The sequence below is a fragment of the Lepisosteus platostomus genome, chromosome 11 (assembly GCF_059453375.1).
Source record: "Lepisosteus platostomus isolate fLepPlt1 chromosome 11, fLepPlt1.hap1, whole genome shotgun sequence".
NCBI classification, from domain to species: Eukaryota; Metazoa; Chordata; class Actinopteri; order Semionotiformes; family Lepisosteidae; genus Lepisosteus; species Lepisosteus platostomus.
Window position 1 is genome coordinate 25,623,701 of NC_142621.1, and position 18,546 is coordinate 25,642,246.

The window sequence follows — 18,546 nt, forward strand, 5'->3', positions numbered from 1 at the left end:
GCATATTGGACAATTCTATTTTAGTAGTTAAACCTTTCAGCTTTTTGGAATATTTCATTTTTACGTGTATCGCTTAAAGGAGTCTAATGTTTAAATGTTGGAACTCAATATTTTATGAAGCACTACTGCTCAATATAGGTGTAGGTTTTCAAAAATGTAGATCAATATGTTGTATATAATATGTTTCCATTTTTATTAAGTGTCAAAAATCCTTTTGGTAAATGTAACATCCCTCAGGCTACAAAGAAATTAGATATAATCACATATAGAAGCAGGATATGCACAGAGAAATAGAAAAGAACAACTTTGAAGTATCATCTGAAAGTTTATTTTACATACTGTGCAAAGAATTTGTAATCAGTTAACAGGAAAAAAAAACATTTAAAAACATATAACTGTCTTTCTAAGGCATTTATTGCCTTAAAACAAATGACATTTTTGTGGCTTGATATAAAAGATTAAATAAAAATACATAACATTGTCATCATTCTCTGTAAAAAATAGTTTCATAACTTTTTTTTTAACTTTAAATAGGCTAATAAAATAAATAATTTGTACACATGTGTACAGTACCAATCAGATGAGATAATTATGCATTTACAAAGTATGATGCAAAAGTTAAGGAAAAACCCTTATTGTACTGTAAAATCTGGTAAGGTTAACCAGAAATAGCCTGCTTTTGTCTATATTATGAATGAATTATGAGCCAAAACAATGGATTTTCATTCAGTAATATTCCTTCCACAACATGCTAAATGGAGCCATGCACCCTGTCTGAGTCCTGCATGGTTGACTTTTCTTGTATTGTGTATTGAGATGCAATAAAATGGTTAATTGTAGCCGTAGTGCAAGAAGATGTTTAGTGCTCCCACTGCTGGCAGAGAGAAGCAGAGATGGAGAGAAACGTGCTGCTACACTGGTAGAGAAACATACAGTACTTCCCCAAAATCAGAACAGCTATCAATCCTACTGGGGAATAAACCTCCAAATAGTTTAGTTTAGTAGATTTATTGTACTAGATTTGTCGATGTTTAGTTAAATATTAATGCTTTGGCAATACTGTAATCCATAGGTTATTTCAATATGAGTCTGAATTTTAATACATTTAAGGAACATGTCAGAGCTGTGAGTATCAAAGACACAATCTTTCAGTTTTATGTTTTAGAACTTCTATTGCAGAAAGATACCCAAAACCAAAATTATTCATTTGCAGATTTTGGCTTTCCACACATCTCCTCTTGTTATACCTGAGTTTGGACACTGTTTTTCACCTGCTTTGTGCTCATTTTCCCTCAGCTGTCTACCCCTTTGTGCCTACTCTGTCTTGTTTTCTCCTGCGCCTCATTTATCTGCTACTTTCCCTCTCTCCCTCACATCTTAAGAAGGCTCCACAGCTGAAACCTTGTGTTTCTTTTCTTTACCTTTCTTGATGGAATTAACATTTCCCTGTTACTTTGAATTTGAATGTCAGCACCTCTAAAATACAAGCCTGACCAACAGTTGTATGAGAGAATGCTGAAGATGGTTGCCATTTAATTAGCAGAGGCAAGGTCAGCAAAATTACATAGGTAAAATATGGCAAGAAGAAGAGGAGCCAGAGGAGAAAATTAAACACACCACAAAGGATAAAGCCTGAAACTAAATTATACTGAAACTAAATACAAAATAAAGGATTCCTGCAAACCTGCAGGTTAGTGGCATTAATAAACTGTCATAACATACAAAACAAATGAAAAGGAGCATATCTTTTTGGGAAGTCTTAATTTTTCTGAGCTTTAGAGGATTTAGAATTGCAACAGGCATGGTTAACAGGCTCCACGCACACCAACATTATTCACATCACGAAGGGTAATACTCCTGTATCCTGCATAAACTCATATTGTCTGAAGAAAAATAAAACAAAGGTATGACAATGAATTAAAGGCCTTTCAACGCCTTGTGAGTAAAACACAATGTTACAGTACATGAACATGACAAGTTTAATAAACGCTGAAAGAAGGCGGAGAGCATTACCTATCTGCACACAGTAAACCTGAAAACCACTGTAAACGAATCTGTCGTTGGAAGAAATTATTAGAGACAGAATTTAGTAGGCATACAAGATTCCTGGTTTATGTTAAAAAATAAAGGTCTTTCTCGATGTATCACAGATAGAAACTTCCAAAAGGCAAGCAAAATGAAAAGCTTGCAAAGTCATCAGTCCGTCATTTGTGAAAGAACAATTAACACAGAAGTGTGCAAATAGATTCCATTGTCACAGAAAACGTAACGAAATCGAGCAGCAATACATGCAAAACATAAATAAAAACACAGATTTCATGTAAAGTGCAGGTGTGACCAGTGCATAAACGTCCTAAAACATCCCGGAATTGTGTTTCCCAACGACGATGTAGACCACAGGATGTTCCATAGTGTGCAGCTCTGCGAGAAAACGTGGAAGCCGTTGTCCAGGCTGAAGAAAGGAGAAAAGAAAAGGAAGAATGAAACCCTATTTCTAAGGACTTTTAACACTAGTGCTTAGACCTGAATGCTGGAGCTGTACATTTCAACTAATACCACACACACGTATTCCAAAAATAGAGATGGACGGTACAGAGACCGCAGGAAATCATCAGCTGTACAGATAAAACTTCTGAAGAGGCGCAGTTTGAGGTCAGCACACAGGAAAGAACGTTTACATTATGCCCAAAGACTAATAATTCCTTTTTTGGGACTCCTAAACGTGTAAACAATGCAACTACGGACAAAAAAGTCAGCTCGTCAAAAATGCAGAATTACTCCGATAGCTACTCACAATTACAAAAAGGATAGCATCACTATAAATGTAGATAAAGGAGCAAAAATATAGGTATCCACAAGGAACACACAACAACAACAACACAGAAAAAAGAAATACCTGTTGCCTTGGTACAATGAATCCTTGCAGTTGGTATCTGCAGATCTCACTCCTGTCTGTTATGGCTACTGCCACCTGCTGGTAGAAGTGGAAATAAAACGCGAGTTGCGCCAGCAACGGTAAAGGTCACATTAAGGGATGTCAATTTTAAATGTTAGTTAAAACTACGTCTAGTGATTTTGTGCACCACTGAGTGCAGATTACAACAAATTTAGGACCACCAAGTCTCAAACATAATGCTTTCACTTAATCTGAGCCCTAGTTTACAACTTAAGATGTTTATGCTTCTATCTGTGAAAATCAGCACTAATTAGCACTGACTGTAACGGACTAACTGCTTATATCTAATATATAAGCGAAATAATACATAGAAAAAGCTTCAGGGTGGATTGCCAATCATTGCCTGTAAATTACCACAACAAACAGGACTGTTGGAAGAACATGTATCATTATTTGGTGCATATAATGCATAATATAATGCACCAAATTAGATCAATGCATTCTTGGGCAGCATAGAAATTGAAATTCACAGGAATGATGTATTCCAAAGGTAATGCAGACAGAGTCAAAGCCTGAACTACCATACCCATGAAATGTTTTGCAGGCTTAGAAGCATGGCACAGTTCAGATGACAGTAGGACTTAGATACAGTACTTAAGTCTTCAATTGTTTTTGGCATTATGTCTAAATGCTTTACATCAATGTCCATTCACCACTTCAGGCTGGGATGCAAATAAATGCATTTCTTAACAATATCCTGAAATGAGTGGCAAGGTCTTCTAAAGTCAGTATAGGGTTTCATTAATGAATATGAATAAGAGGTGTTTCAATACACCTTTTTTTAAATTAACAAATTAAAATAACATTATGCATTCATTATGTTGAGTATATTTATATTGACATCATTATCTCAAATTCAGTTCACTGAACATAGCACAAAGGCATAACTGAAAAACTGTTAAAAGACAAAAATGGACGACATGATGTGGTGGTAAGGACACTGTGATCTTATAAAGTTGAGCCTGGAACTGTATCTTTCTAGGGGAAAATTCCCCTCTACTTTTCTGGGGCAAAAATCAAAACAAATCCATTGCTATAGCAGTCAGCGATCTGAAATTAGATCTTTGTTTTCAGACCCTATTTCCATATCCCTCATGTGGCATTCCAAAAATACCCATTTACAACTTTACACCTCAATAACACCAAAGAAACACAACACAAGCACAATGGCAGTGAAATTCAGTCTATTGTGTCTGTGGCCCACTGTTCACAAAAGCACCCACTCTGGCGGCTGGAATGGAAAACGAGAAGCAAAGCGTCATTCTTTATTTTCTGAGCCTCTGCTCCTTTCCTGTAACTGTATAATTGTCAGCTGTTACTGTATCGCCAGTCTCAGCTGAGAAGCTGTTATAATAATGGTGAATTATTTACCGGATAAATGATTTCAAAGCAAAGCTCTAAATGAAAGCAAGCCCAAGCATGCATGACAACAAGGCAGTTGCTCAACACAACTGAAAGAAAGAGACTCAAAGCACTTCCTCAAAACCTTCAGAATCGCACACAGAGGGGGTTTCAGTGGCATGTTTCTACCATGCGTGTACCTGGAGACATCACACACAACTACAGTAGTCATCAGCTTATTCTGTTATAGAGCCAGATATCCTCAGATCTCTTAAAGCAAGCAAGGATCCAACTAGACAATACTGGGATCGATCCACCACTGCTGATGGTGTGATGCACTGTGTGATGCACTCTTCTGGTTCAGAAATTCCAAACCCTTTTCTTCACAGATTTACAAGGTACAACGCTGCAGAAGAAGCCGTATTTTGGATGAGACTTTAAACCAAGGACCGACCCACATTTTGGGCACCACAGATTCATATATTACCATTTACAAATGTGGGGGTTAGCCCTCAAGCAAAGGGAGAATCCAGAAAAGGTTTTAACTTCAAGGCTTACTGATGTTCCCTCATCTTCCTCTGGATCAAAATCTGAACTACCCTGCTTCTACTCTACAAGTCAGCACTTCAGAGACATCGTTATTGGGACTTCTTGATAAATAACTTCGAGTATGCATCCTCAGACAGAGAAAGAGACTGCATCCATTTTTTTTTACTCTGTGCCAGCACGACGGTACAGAAAATAACAGGTTGTGTCCTAGGCTTAACACAGCTAACTTTTAAACAAATACAATTTTCCCCTAGCAACTGTCATCTATATGCCAGAGAAAGATAGACACACAGTCACCGTCATTCACATTATCATCGTTCCCTTCCACCTCCAGCAATGTTATTCTCTAATTTATAAAGTATAATAAACAATGTTACATAAACATAAGTTATTTCACAATGGTATCTGTTTCCATTCATGTTTTTATATCTATACTGCATAGTGGATTAAACAATATGTGATGCAACATGTGGACACTCATTTTCATAGCTCTGTCAACGTCAACACAACTCCATCAATATACATTTTATGCCTAATAGTGTATTCCTGTCAGGAATATTCCTGACTTCTGTGTGAGCCTAGTGCTGAGAAAAGCAGCCATTAAACAAGGTTAATTAGTTCTCACTAAAACTTTGATTTTAAGAAATATTGTTCAGACATAATGCGGAGGGTTAGCATTAAATGAGAGAGGCTGTAATAGAATAATGGCTTCACTATAGTTTTGGAGTAGTTTTAATATGCGGAATGGTGCTTTCCTACACAGAACTATGGGAATACCATGCTACAGTATACTTTTTTAAGGAATGTGCTCTGTAGTAATACCATGGACCAATATAATAAAGCACTGTGAAACCTTGTCAGAACCACAGGAAACAGAAGCAAAATGATTTAAAACCAAAGTGCAAGTGCAAAAACCACAATAAATCCGCCAAGGTGAACTTCGTTGAGATTTAACAGGTGAATTACTGAACCTGCACAATGCATTTACACCTTTTCCTCTGTTTGGGCCTCTACAGATAACGTCAGATAACAGGTCAAGAAGAAAAACGGCCAGGTTCTGATCTGCTGGGGAGGAAATGTGTACCGTCCCTGCGACCTGACAGCACAACACTCTGTCAGCAAGCCCCCAGCCTTATAGCTCTGGTCAGGACAAAGACCTGTAGATGCTAATTGTGTTCGACAGGCACAATCATACAGCAGGCAGGAGATTAGGAGAGTGTTAATTGCGTTCAGTGGCAAAGGGAGTCAGGAGGCAGCCTGGTGTCAGGGGAGTGGGCTGTGTTTGCAGGTGGTCAGGGGTTCCCAGAGGGTGGGAGGGAGCTTCACCACAAAGGATCTCTCTCTGACAGGAGGGCTGATGAGCCATGAAATCCCATCAGCCCATGCAGGGGGCAGTTTGGTATGTAAAGAGCACACTTGTGACTGTTGTTTTGGGTGGTTGTGTTTTGTTTTAATCACAGACCACCAAGGGATCCTCCAAAGCCCAGTGATTCCAAGCTGTCATTTGAGGGTGATGCAAAATCATTTTTAACTGGAGACCTTTCTGTTTAATGCATTCTTTTGTGGGTTCTTGTTACATTTACAGGTATTTTGGTCTCATTAACAATAAGACTAGGTGTTAAAGACTTATCAGCATCACTGTGGTTTGCAGCTATTGTGCCCCTCCTTCCTATAGCAAGGATGAACAACTGCATCCTGTTTGATTTACTTAGCTGACCATTGATTAACTCTTTAACTCACTGCTTAAAGAATTAAGGATCTGCATCAACAAGGACTAGGGAATGGAAAGGAACAAAAATGCCCAGGCTGCACACACACTTGTGATAGAGAAAGAGGATAGATCCCTATATTCAGGACTATGTAAAACCTACTGTTATTTATGAACCTTACTATTGTGACAGATCTCTTCTTATAGCAACCCTTTGATTAAAAAAATACATTGTAATACATGTATTGACTCTTGGGCTAAAACGTTTTCTTCTATTCTCTCTTTTAAATGCAGAATGCTTTACTCCAGGCTAATAAGATTTTGAATTGGGCACCTAGGAAATGTTAATGGTTTTCATCAGGTTCTGGACAATGTAAGGAAAGTCACGAATATGAGGAAATCATTTGGCCCACCCAGAGCATTTATTTGCTTAGCAGCCTCATTAATCTGGCAGGGCAGCCTGTTCCAGAGAAAGAGTATTCCCAGCACTCCAGTAACACGTCTCATGTTTTCCTAAATATCTAGTTTTCAATCAGGCTAAAAACTACAAAGGTAAAACATTTGTATTTGAAACTATTAATCCAAATAAGAGGGACCCTTTTTTGTTTTTCAAAATGCTTGTTTTCATTTTCTCCTTATAACACTTAAGTTTCTGTGCCAGGGGAGCACAATTCCAGCCTTGAAGGTTTGAAATGTCTAAAGGCTTTCATTTCCTAACTAGCAAATTGCCATAATTATTTGCCTAAACAAACCAGATTAACCCCTGTGCCCAGGTGTTTCGGTGGTGATTTAAAGAGACCTACTGAAAAAGAACAGGTGGACTGTGGATCTCCAGCTAGTAGTTGTGCACCCTAGCACTACACCTTTACTCACAATATGCCTGGTTGAGCTTCAGTGTAGAGTTATAACATCAAGAGGCACAACTGACTTGATCTTATCAACTTATCAAGAAGGCTGGCTCTGTGTTGGGGATGAGCCTTGACCCCATGGAGGTGGTGGCTGAGAGGAGAATGCTGACCAAGCTCACAGCCATCATGAACGACGCCTCTCATCAGCTTCATGGGACTGTTATTAAAAGCGGAGTACTTTTAGCAACAGACTGCTCCAGCTACGGTGTTCAAGGGAACGTTTCCGCAGGTCGGCGGCTGTCAGGGTGTATAACGCTGCCCTAGGCTAGGACTGTTAGCCCTTCATTTGCTCGTCTACTTTTTGGACAATCAGTCTGTATAAACCTATGCACATTTTGCACATATTTTATTGTTTTTACAGTGACTATGATCATCACATTTTGCACACACCTATGTATTTATTTTTTATTTATTGATTTTGTTGTCTTTTGTTTTATAACTATTCTGATGTCTGTTTTTGCTTGTCTTGGGCTGGACTGCTGTAACACATCAATTTGCCTTTGGGTTCAATAAAGTCATATCTATCTATCTTCACCACATGTCATCTCCAGGAAAAATGCTGGAAACGACAAACCTCTGTATATGTCTTCATGTCACAGAAACCGTTGACTTCAACACTAAAGCACTGTGAATGAGGCTCCTGAATTACCAAACTTTATCATGACTTTAACATTTAAAATAATTACAGTGAATAAAGCTAAAAAAACTTCAGTTACTCATACCTGAAGAATGAGTAACTTTTTCTAAATTAGCATGTAACAAACACTGACGTCTAATAGGATTTAAAAGGTGGGTATGTCATTGTATAAACACTTAAACCACAAAACATGACAAATATAATGTAATGGTACCTAGTACTTCATTAATGTATTGTATGTGTGACCTGCTTGAAGCACATCAATCAAATCTAGCCCACTACAGTAATGAATCTGACACCACTGGGTTGTTGTCTTTGTAATATTCATTTGTCATGTTCATGGCTTTTGTTGTAGATAACGACTGTATATATTTTTTTGGAATGTACACTTTCATGTTAAAGTTATTGCAAAAATTCTGTATTAAGTAAAATGACAATTTATGGATTTACAAATTATGCTGTTTAATATTTGTAACCAATTGGGTTGATCAACAGGGTGTCTACTGTTAAGCCTCGGGATACAGGAGTGTTGGTGCTGTTGAAAGCAAAATGAGCTGAAGACAATGCTTTGCTCCAGCTCCTGGTGGGTTGTTGTGGGATTTTGTCCCATTCCTCACATAATACCTGGAAAAGCATGTGCCCGTTCATTGATCTCTGTTGCCCTGGATGCTAAAGTCATCCCACAGATGTTCCATGGGGCTCCATGGGTCTGGGGAGAAAGGCATCCACAGAATAACAGTCCAATTCCCAGCACTTGAGAAAACAGACGCTCCCTGAGCAGCACGAGGACATGACATTCCAGCAGGACAACAGATCGCATCAGATTGAGGTCACTGGAGGGGAAGCAAGTGTGATGCCAGGACTTCAATGCTGTATCATGTCCATGTAGTCAAGCTGGCATCAGTTCCTACAAGTGGAGTTCTGTAGTGACTAGACACTCCTCTCCAGACCAGCACAGTTGATAGTGATGAGCAACTCTTGGCAAGATGTGTGACTCGTAGTCTGCATGATGGTAGCCTATCACTGTATGGACTTCATTTCACTGTAAGATCTTGCCAGGTTAGATACCTTTTGTTTACTTACAGTTTAAAATGCACTTACTTAATCCATCTCCCAATATACTGCTGACACAAAGGTGCCTCTGTACTTCGGCATTATGCCCAGCTTGTCAATAAATTTCATAAGCTAGACACAGTGGTTCTTTTATATATGTTTTTTTCAGATAGAGACAACTTAATGGTTATGCAGCAGTCACCATGATTCAACTGTGTTCACGGTTACTCATGATCACTGAAGTCGATAATACAAAAGATTTATTCAATATCCAAATTCTATACACTTTTTCTAAAACATGCAATTTATCATATTTGTCTTTTGATGTGCAGTATACAGTATATCACTAAGTGCAATCTGAACTTCATTGCACAATGTGACTAATTTGTATATTTTTTGTCTACATTGGTTCTCATAGAATAGAACTTTTTGCTTTTTTAAAACTGAGCTCCAGAACTTTTTTTTGTTTTTATTGTTCCTTTTTGTAAAACAAAATTAAATAGTGCTCAAAAGGCAATACAATCCTAATGGACTATGGCACATGACAAAAGGTGATTTATATAACTACAGATGCAGCCATTCAAAATGAGCGGGGTACGCTGCGGTACAACGCGGTAGGCATATCGCATCAAATACCGTCATAACACGTCATTTCGCGTCATACCGCCCTTTACTGTATGCAAATTATATTATGTTAATAGTATCCAGAATCACCTTGTAAAACTGGCAGGTGGAGCTAATAAAACTTTCATGTACAGCATTTGAGTTGTCACCAGAAAAAAACTGGTTTCGAATCCTACTCACTGCTGAAGGACAATCTTTACTCAGTTAAGAATTTAAGTTGTATACTCTTTAGACTTTCAAATATAAACTGTGTATTACAGCATGTTAATCATTAGACATTAAAAAGTTGGTATATTTTATGAAAGCAAGATTGGTCAGTTGGACAAGAGTATGCAGTCTACCACCTTTATAATAAATATTTTAATTATGCAGAAATATTTTATTAATCAAAGTCTTTACCAAGATATTACTAATAGTAATAATGAATGACTTCGGACAAGCTTTAAACTCAAAGTATTACCCTGGTCCACATTCTTTGTAATCGTCTTTGTAAACGAAAAGACTTTATTTTTTCATTGACAAAAAGTAACACCACAGCATTTCGTTGATCCGATCACACATTCGTTTTCAATCATACAAAGTCTTGAGAATCACCGATTCACTATGCCTTTCACGTGCTCATAAAAGATACTAATTTAGGAACATAAACAGATCACTGTATGTAAACTATACTGTATATGGCTGGTCTTGGTAGTTTAAAGAACAAATACACACCAGTATTCCATTTCTCCCTAAACATTTTAAGCATCAAAGTCTTACATGTGGTTATTTCAGAAACGGTTTTATGTGCTGCTTCTGACCATATTATTGTAGTTTTATATACTTTGTGAAAATTGATCGTTTTAACCTTTTCTGCGAATAAGCTCGTTATCTGAGTAAACAAAAGCATACTTTTAGAATTTGATCAATAGGGAATAGAATATGGAATCGCATATCTAAATAAATTAATAACGATATAATTATATTAATGTACTGTTGCACAAAAAGTAGTATAAGACTTTCCATTGATATCTGTATTGCTGTTACACTGCATGACCTGTCACTTTCTGTGGTGTGATGGCTTAAGTGACTGACTTATAAGGCTGAGGTTGGAGGTATGATCCCAGCTGTCAACATGAATTTTCTTTTAACAAATAAACATTTCTTTGGAAAACTAAAATAGCAAATATTATTGTCATTATATTGAAATTTTTTATATTTCTAAATATCACAACATGTTCATACTGTACAGTATGTACACAGTGGTACTGCAGGGTGTAGAAACAAACCCACGTAATTTTAAAGACCTCTACTTGTGAAACTTTTCACAGCCTGTACATAAAGCTATATACACAATACTGCTGACAGCAGGAAAATTCCTATTCTTTACTCAGCAGCTTATTAAAAACAGCACCCACGTTGTTCAAGACGATTTTTTTTTACACAGAAGACTGACAGAGGTTCACGTTGTGATCTATTTTTCTAAGAAAACATGTGTCAGTCTGTCCGTGGGGGGAAAGTGGACTGTCTTTCATTGGAAGACTTGCCCTATTCTACCTTGAAAATGAATAAGTTGAAAAAGGCTTGTGAAACCAGTTTGTTAACAAACAATGTAGACACAGAGACTCAGACTGTGGATTGAAATTTGGCACAGCCAGCACAGAAAGACAGACAGAGATAGAGACAGAGACAATATAGTGCCCATAATATTTGATATTTTAGTTTTTCATAAATGTTTATTTGTTAAAAGAAAATTCACAGCAACGGCTGGATTTGAACACTCACCCTCAGGCTTATAAGCCAGTCATTTCAGCCATCACGCAACAGAAACAGACACGTATCACGTACTGAAACAGCCATACACATATCAATAGAAAGTCTTATACTACTGTTTGTGCAACAGTACATGAATATAGTTATATTATTATTAATTTCTTTAGCTAGCTATCCGATTTCATATTATATTCCCTATTAATCAAATTCTAAAAGTATGCTTTTGTTTACTCCGAAACGAGCGTGTTCTCAGAAAAGGTTAAAACAATCCATTTTCACAAAGTACATAAACACACAGCAATATGGTCAGAAGGAGGACGTAAAAACATTTCCGAAATAACCACATGTAAGACTTTGATGCTTAAAATGTTTAGGGAGAAATGGAATACTGGTGTGTATTTTTTCTTTAAACTACCAATACCAGCAATATACAGTTTACATAATATGTTTATGTTACTAAATTAATATCGTTTATGACATTCAGATGCGTTATGCTCCTATTCTTTTTATGCTCAGCTACTAAAATTTCCCTTTAGTTGTAAAATTCCATATAAATATTCAATACTAAGCGGATTGAAACGTGCACAGTAAAGAGATTTAATGATTAAATCTTTTCACTACCGACCAATGCACACGAGTGCCCCTGTCATCATTTTGGCCAGCCAATCACGTACCGCGGTACGGCGCGGGGGCTTAGTTGCGTGCGGTATGGGGTTTGTACCGCGAACTTTGAATGGCTGCATCTGTATTCAATTAGTTTTTCATTTTGAAATGTAAAATTGTTACTTTGAAATTAAGACACCAGCCAAATGAAGTCAAATCACATCATGGGTCTCAGAGAATCTAAGCAATAGTTTTAAGTCTTTCTGTCATTACTATCGTTAATGTGTTTTGCTGTAGTTAAACATTGTTTTCATGTCTTGTGACTTACTGCCACCTGCTGGCAAAACCTGTGCTGGAAAGGTTGGATCTTCCCCACTCAGCCAGGTTCACTCCTGTTGTGTGATACAGCTCAGGCATTTTTAGAGATCTCTTTAAATCAACTAAAATAAACTAAATTGAACTAAAAATGAATGAAATATTGAAATTGAATTAAACTAGAAATAATTAGTTCAATTAAGCATGTTTCATTTGGCTATTATGATGTATTATTGTATTGTTCAGAAAAAGTCTATGAAAGTAGCTGTCCTGTAATTTGCTAATGTTACTGTTAAAATGGAAGTTAATGCCATTTCAGGGAGCCTTGCTCTTAGGTACAAAAATGAACATTTAATTTCACTGAAAAACAAAAATTCACGGAGGAGACATTCCACATAAAGTGATCATCTTTTTCTTTTCTCATTCACTGGAGGGAAAAAGGCACTATATACATAAACCGTTAAATAAACATGATTTTATTTTCTAAAGAAAGATTTTTGTGCATACAGTAATGTACTGGAAGTAGTTCAGGTGGGTAACTGCGTCAGCATGCGTAGGCTGCAAAGGAACAAGTAATAGGTTTATTCCATGCTGAAAAGAGAAGAAAGAAAACAACATTTTGGCTGTGGAGCCTTCTTCAGGTGCTACCTGCTCACACCTGAAGTCACACCTAAAGAAGGCTTCAGGGTCGAAATGTTGTTTTCTGTCTTCTCTTTTCAGCATGGAATAAACCTATTACTTGTCCCAGTAATGCACTTGTTCATTACGGAAACCAATTTGATTTCTGTCTCTTACTTAATCACAGATGGGAAATTTGCTTTGCAGGCTGGTAAAGACATAACACATAATACATTTATAGACACAACACATTACCCAAGACATTTAAACACTATATATTTAACTGATGTACGGTGAGAAAGAAAACCAATATACAGTGTAGTTCATAAGTATTTGGACAGTGACACACTTTTTGCTGTTTTGGCTCTTTTCCAGCACATTGGATTTGAAATGAAACAATAACTATGAGGTTATAACCCTTTCTTTGAGGACGTCAGGATATCGGCGTCCACATCATAGTTGGGATGTTTGTTCCAGGCCCCAAACCCTTTGAATAAAAATATGCATTTCCCTGTTTGGTAGATTATTTAAACCTCTTATATTTTTTTAAAAATCCAAATAGTTTTCCTAGTTCGTGTTTCACTACTCAATCTTATGAAGTGCACTAGGTCAGTAGCTTTGAGGATTTTGAATGCTTACAGTAAATCAGGTCTTGCTATAACTATGAATAGAATAATGAAGGCTAAGAATGTCTTATTTTTTTAATGGTGTAGTACACCAATAAGATATTTACAGACAACATTAAAACTAACATACCATTTTGTGATTTAGTTGAAAAGTGTCTGGTCATGGATGTGGTAGTGTGCTCACCTATTTGAATAACACAACTTTATACAAAAACATGAATGCAATTATTTTTATTTCAGAAACAGTAGTTCCCATCATTAAAACTCCTTTTTTGATTCCCCTCCATGTTAAACATGTTTGATGGTGGCAGATGGATTATTACAGAAAGGCTCTGGATAAAGCAGTCGACATCTTCGACAGCAAAGATGGTTTTTTTGGCATCTTCCTGGAGTTTGGAATTCCAGGGATCCCTGGAAACACAGAGTGGTTTGACATGTCACTGTTCCAGTTTCTTTATTCCATGGCAGCAGGTCAGATAGACTTTGGATACAGTTCTACCCAGAGGCATCTTAACGTCAGGTTTATTCAATAAGAAGCTATTTGATTAAAGGTGTGTGATAATTTGGCTATTAGACAACTGTTTTTCAGTCATTTCAATCACATTCATAACTATTATTCCTGTCATCTTCTATTGGACTATTCACCCCTGATCTGTACTATTACCTGTCCCTTAACCAGTTCAATACACAAATTTCCCTAAATGCCTATTGCCTTTAATTTAAGAAGAACATTACCAAAAGCATCTTTAAAATCTAATCATATCATTTTGTACCTTCTGTGTGTTTAGTGCTGTGACTTGTTTGAAGAATTTTAACAAGTTGGTAAAGGAAGAATGACCTTTTCTAAAACCATATTGACTACTGCTAGGGTCTTATTTTCATATGAGCGATCCTGTTGTTTAGTTCTAAAGTGGTTTTCATAACTTTACTTGTAAAAGAAGATGTATTAGCTTATATCTTGTCATATAAGTCACATTTAGTCATATTTACTAAACCGAGAGATACTGTAGAAGGGAATGAGGGAGGGCACTGAAAATGGAGAAAATAGAGTACCGTTGAAGAGGACTGCCAAAGATTGATGCACTGGACAATGAACTATTTAGAAGAAGAGAGATCAGGGAAGAGTAGAGGTGCACAGTTAACCACTTGATCAGAGTGGAGTTTGGAGTTCTGCCTCACCATTCCTATGGAGGTAGCAGTGTCAATAAAAAGTGACGTTTGCAGAAGTTTAAGGCCAATTTGTATAAAAATCAGTTTGTTTTTTAAAGGATTCTAAATTTAGATGAATTCCCCCATTCTACATAAATTCCATCCAATGTCTAATTCTGAACCACACTTGTCACTAATGTGCTACACAAAATAAAATCACAGTCACAAACTAAATACTCACCATCTGGAGTGTTCTGAGGCTTGTTCCTACTGAATCTGTCCAAACTAAAAACTTCTTTTTTGAAGAACTACAGTATGAGCACACAAAGAAAACAATTTAGGAATATTTCTTCCACAGGTATTATACTTGAACTGTTACGTACTGTATTGATCTTGATAAATTTGTAGTCATTATTCACACAGAACATTCAGCATTGGCCACCATAGCAGTTGCTATTCTTGTTTATTGCAATTAATAGGAATGTCTTCTAGAATGTTATTTGATGTACAAATGAGCATTCTATTCAAATAATTTCTGTAGTGTTAATATTAAAAATACAATAATGCCCAAATTAATTAATAATTTAAGTTTGGGTATCTAATCCATACCTTGTGTTTTTGAGGCTCGGTGTACTCATCAGGCACTTTAAATGGTCCAAAGCTTTCACAGCTCCCGCGTCCACTGGATGTTCCCTGGGCTCTTAAGTTTTCCAAAGATGGATTTGTTTCATTCTGAATTCTGACGTCTTTTGACCTATTACCCATGATCTTATGCTTTAGCATGGAGCCAAACTTTTTCAAAGGATGTTTCTTGACTTTCTGGCTCACATTCACATCTTCATCCGGCGTATTAACTGCAAAGGGGATGTTGCTGTGCGAGAGAAGCCCTTTGCTCTCAGATGTTTTGGTCAGTTGCATTGGGGTCATGTAATGTTTTGCTATGTCAATGCGCAGACCACTCTTGCTTTGGGCTGGACTGAGATTTTTGTCCTTATTAAGGCTGGGATTGTACACATACCAAGATGAGTGTCCGGGCAACTCCTGACACAAAAAAAAACAAAAAGTTACAGTTCAGTGATTGTTGTTTCGTTTTTAAAAGTAAATCAAAACAAGTAACACTTCTCTTACGGAAAAGAAGATAAGGATTATGGGGTGTGTATATGTTTTTAGCACTGACGTTAACACTAGAATAAAGGCAGACAATGAAATATAAAATAAGAAATCAATGTGAATGTTTACAATTGCATGTATAGAAAATAATGCATCTCAATTTTTTTTATGATGCAGATATCAGTTTGGAAATGTAGACAATACTGTGAGCAAGTCTCTCCATAGTAGCATTAACTCACCTGATTGCTCTTGTACTAATTGAGTGATAAAGCCGACATCCACAGACAGGTGAGTTTAGTACGTATGCTATGAACTGACAATAGGGATATTTCTGAGATGTTATACAGTATTAGGGAAAACAAATCTGGATTTGTAGTTTTATTGTAAAGGAAAATGCACAACAAAACTATCATCATATTTACAAAATAAGAGTTCCATTTTCCAGTACTTTCTACACAAATGTCTGTTAATTAGGTACAGAACAGGTCCATCCTACTTTGATAAGAGACATTTTTACAGGTTTGGAACTGTTGGTCATACCTCATCAACCACATCATGCGAAGACGACTCCAGAAGTCGTGTTTTCATACAGTCTGGCCTCGAGGAGCTCTTCATAGTTTTCTTAACTGTCTTCCCTGAAGCCTTACACTGCTGTACTCCTTCTACATCCTGGACTCCTTGAGCTAAATAATCTCCAGGCTTCTCTGGGGTCTCAGAAGCAGAACAACCTTTTTTCTTATTAGAACAAGGTGTCACACCAACAGCTTCTCCTATGGAACGTGATGAGCAGGGCTTATCCATAGTGTCTTCTGGCTGGAAACTGTTTTCAAACCCACTTGGAACTGTTGGAGAAAAGCCCTTTGGAGACTTTTTCATAGAAGACTGTAGTTTTTTACTTCTGACTGTAGTTACGTTTGTGTCCACAATTTTGTCCTGTGTGGACTTACTGGTTTTCTGAGAAATGAGAGATTGTGAAGATGGAATTGAACACCCGCTTCGTAAACCATAATTTGCAATAGTTTCTTTAGCCACACAACAGGCCATTTCCTTGATCATTTCTGGATTCTGTGAGGCAATTCCTACTTGTAATACTTTCTTGCTGCCAATGGATTCCATCAGTTTGCTGTAAACAGAGCTAACGGTTTTCTTGATGGCTTGCTGTAATGGAAGATGTTCTTCAGCCTTTGGTTCACTGATGGTTAGAGTGGAAACCTTTGTCAATTCCTTCAGCGCATCTTTGGTGAGTTTCAGTGCCAGGTCCCTGACCTGAGACTCGGACAGCTCTTCCAGTTCCCCAGAATAATTTTCTGGGTTGGGGAATCCAGGGCGAATTTTCAAAAGCAGTTTTGCCATGATATTTTTCACTGCATCTGTTTGACACATAACAGGTGAAGGTTCTAACTGGTCCATTTTGGTGCACATGAGCTGCTCAGTGCTCAGGGTTTCCATATCAATGGCAGCTTGAGGAGCATCTGAAGACTCGATATCTGAATGTTGGAACTTCATAATTTCTCTCACAAGAGAATCAACTATCTTTTGGGCCAGGGCCTCACTCTTGGCTGCTACTGCTTGTTGTAAGTTGTCTTTGGAACCAGCACTCTGCAGCAGTTCTCTGTAAATACAGCTGGCCACTTGTTTGACAGAAACCAGCTCACATTGGATATTGCTTCCCATTGTTGGATTACATTCTGAGGTATCTGGGGCTGTAAATAGTTTCTTCAGCACATTGTCAATAATGCCCACAGCAAATTCACTGAGCTCCCAACAAGATAAACTATCCATAATCTGTTCTTGTTTCTTCTCCCTCTTTGGAGAAATAGGATGAATTCTTAAGAGCAGTTTAGTTACAATTTTTTTCACAATATCTGAATATGGTAGGGGAATATCAGAAAGTGGTTGAATATCAGAAGCGGGCTCTGGAGGTGACATTCCCTTTTCTTGGCAACCAAGGTTAAAGGTGTCATTTTCACTGCTGTTCACATCATTAGTGGCTTCGTTTGTAATGGAGGAAGGAGAAGGACCTAAGGCTGAAGACTCAGCTGTTGAAAAGAAAAGCTTTGAGAGCTCTTTAACCAAAGATACAATAATGGCATTGGACACTTCCTGATTTTTGGACATTATTGCATCGTATAATGCAATAAGGGAGCCACTTTCTTGCAGCAAGTCATTGTACACTTTTTCAATCATTTGGTCTGCATCCAAAGGCTGAATAAAGATGCATCTGTCATGGTCAGCTGTGCCTATAGTAATTCCTGGAACAGCTGATAACTGCATGATCACAGATTCAGTAATACTTATAACCATTTCACTCAGGGTTTGCAGAGGTCTTTTCAAATCTTCAGCACTGGACTCAGGGCAGGAACAGTTAAGCTGAATTTTCTTTAGCAGATTATCTGTGACTCCATGTACTATTTCAGAAGAAACAAGGGAAACTTCAGAAGACTGTGCTATGGGTGTTGCCTCTTTGTTGTGCTCACTACCGATTCTAATATCACTCATCAGCTCATCAACCTTCACATCATGCGAAGAGGACTCCAGAGGTTGTGTTTTCATACAGTCTGGGCTTGAGGAGCTCTTCTTAGTCTTCTTAACTGTCT

The 18,546-nt window shown here is 37.4% G+C and overlaps 2 protein-coding genes and 2 long non-coding RNA genes across 6 annotated transcripts in view; 1 reads left to right on the top strand and 3 right to left on the bottom strand.

The window, feature by feature from the left end:
• Positions 1 to 4,833, top strand: part of LOC148652238 (uncharacterized) — a 73,193-nt gene extending 68,360 nt beyond the window's left edge. Inside the window, exon 3 of the long non-coding RNA XR_015925047.1 lies at positions 4,687 to 4,833. This is a non-coding gene — a long non-coding RNA (uncharacterized LOC148652238). The remainder of the gene's footprint in view (positions 1 to 4,686) is intronic.
• LOC148652233 (acyl-CoA-binding domain-containing protein 6-like) overlaps positions 1 to 18,546 on the bottom strand; it is a 259,679-nt gene that overhangs the window by 171,828 nt on the left and 69,305 nt on the right. The gene's annotated exons all lie outside the window — the stretch shown is intronic.
• Positions 313 to 3,136, bottom strand: LOC148652241 (uncharacterized). The gene is made up of 2 exons (XR_015925263.1): positions 2,897 to 3,136; positions 313 to 2,452 (listed from the first exon to the last, which is right to left on the bottom strand). It is a non-coding gene; the product is annotated as an uncharacterized LOC148652241 (long non-coding RNA).
• LOC148652242 (uncharacterized) lies at positions 13,907 to 17,966 on the bottom strand. Its single transcript, XM_088598934.1, has 4 exons — positions 16,490 to 17,966; positions 15,449 to 15,880; positions 15,081 to 15,147; positions 13,907 to 14,101 (listed from the first exon to the last, which is right to left on the bottom strand). The coding sequence occupies exons 1-4, from the start codon at positions 17,876 to 17,878 to the stop codon at positions 14,010 to 14,012; spliced, it is 1,980 nt and encodes a 659-aa protein (XP_088455060.1). The 5' UTR covers positions 17,879 to 17,966; the 3' UTR covers positions 13,907 to 14,009.

Coding starts and splice junctions, on each gene's coding strand:
- LOC148652242 (XM_088598934.1), bottom strand. CDS start 17,878: ATGTCACCTCCAGAGCCCGCTTCTGATATTCAACCACTTTCTGATATT. Junction 15,881..16,489: donor CGCATGATGTGGTTGATGAG/GTATGACCAACA, acceptor TTTTTGTGTCAG/GAGTTGCCCGGACACTCATC. Junction 14,102..15,080: donor GCCTCAGAACACTCCAGATG/GTGAGTATTTAG, acceptor CTGTGTTTCCAG/GGATCCCTGGAATTCCAAAC.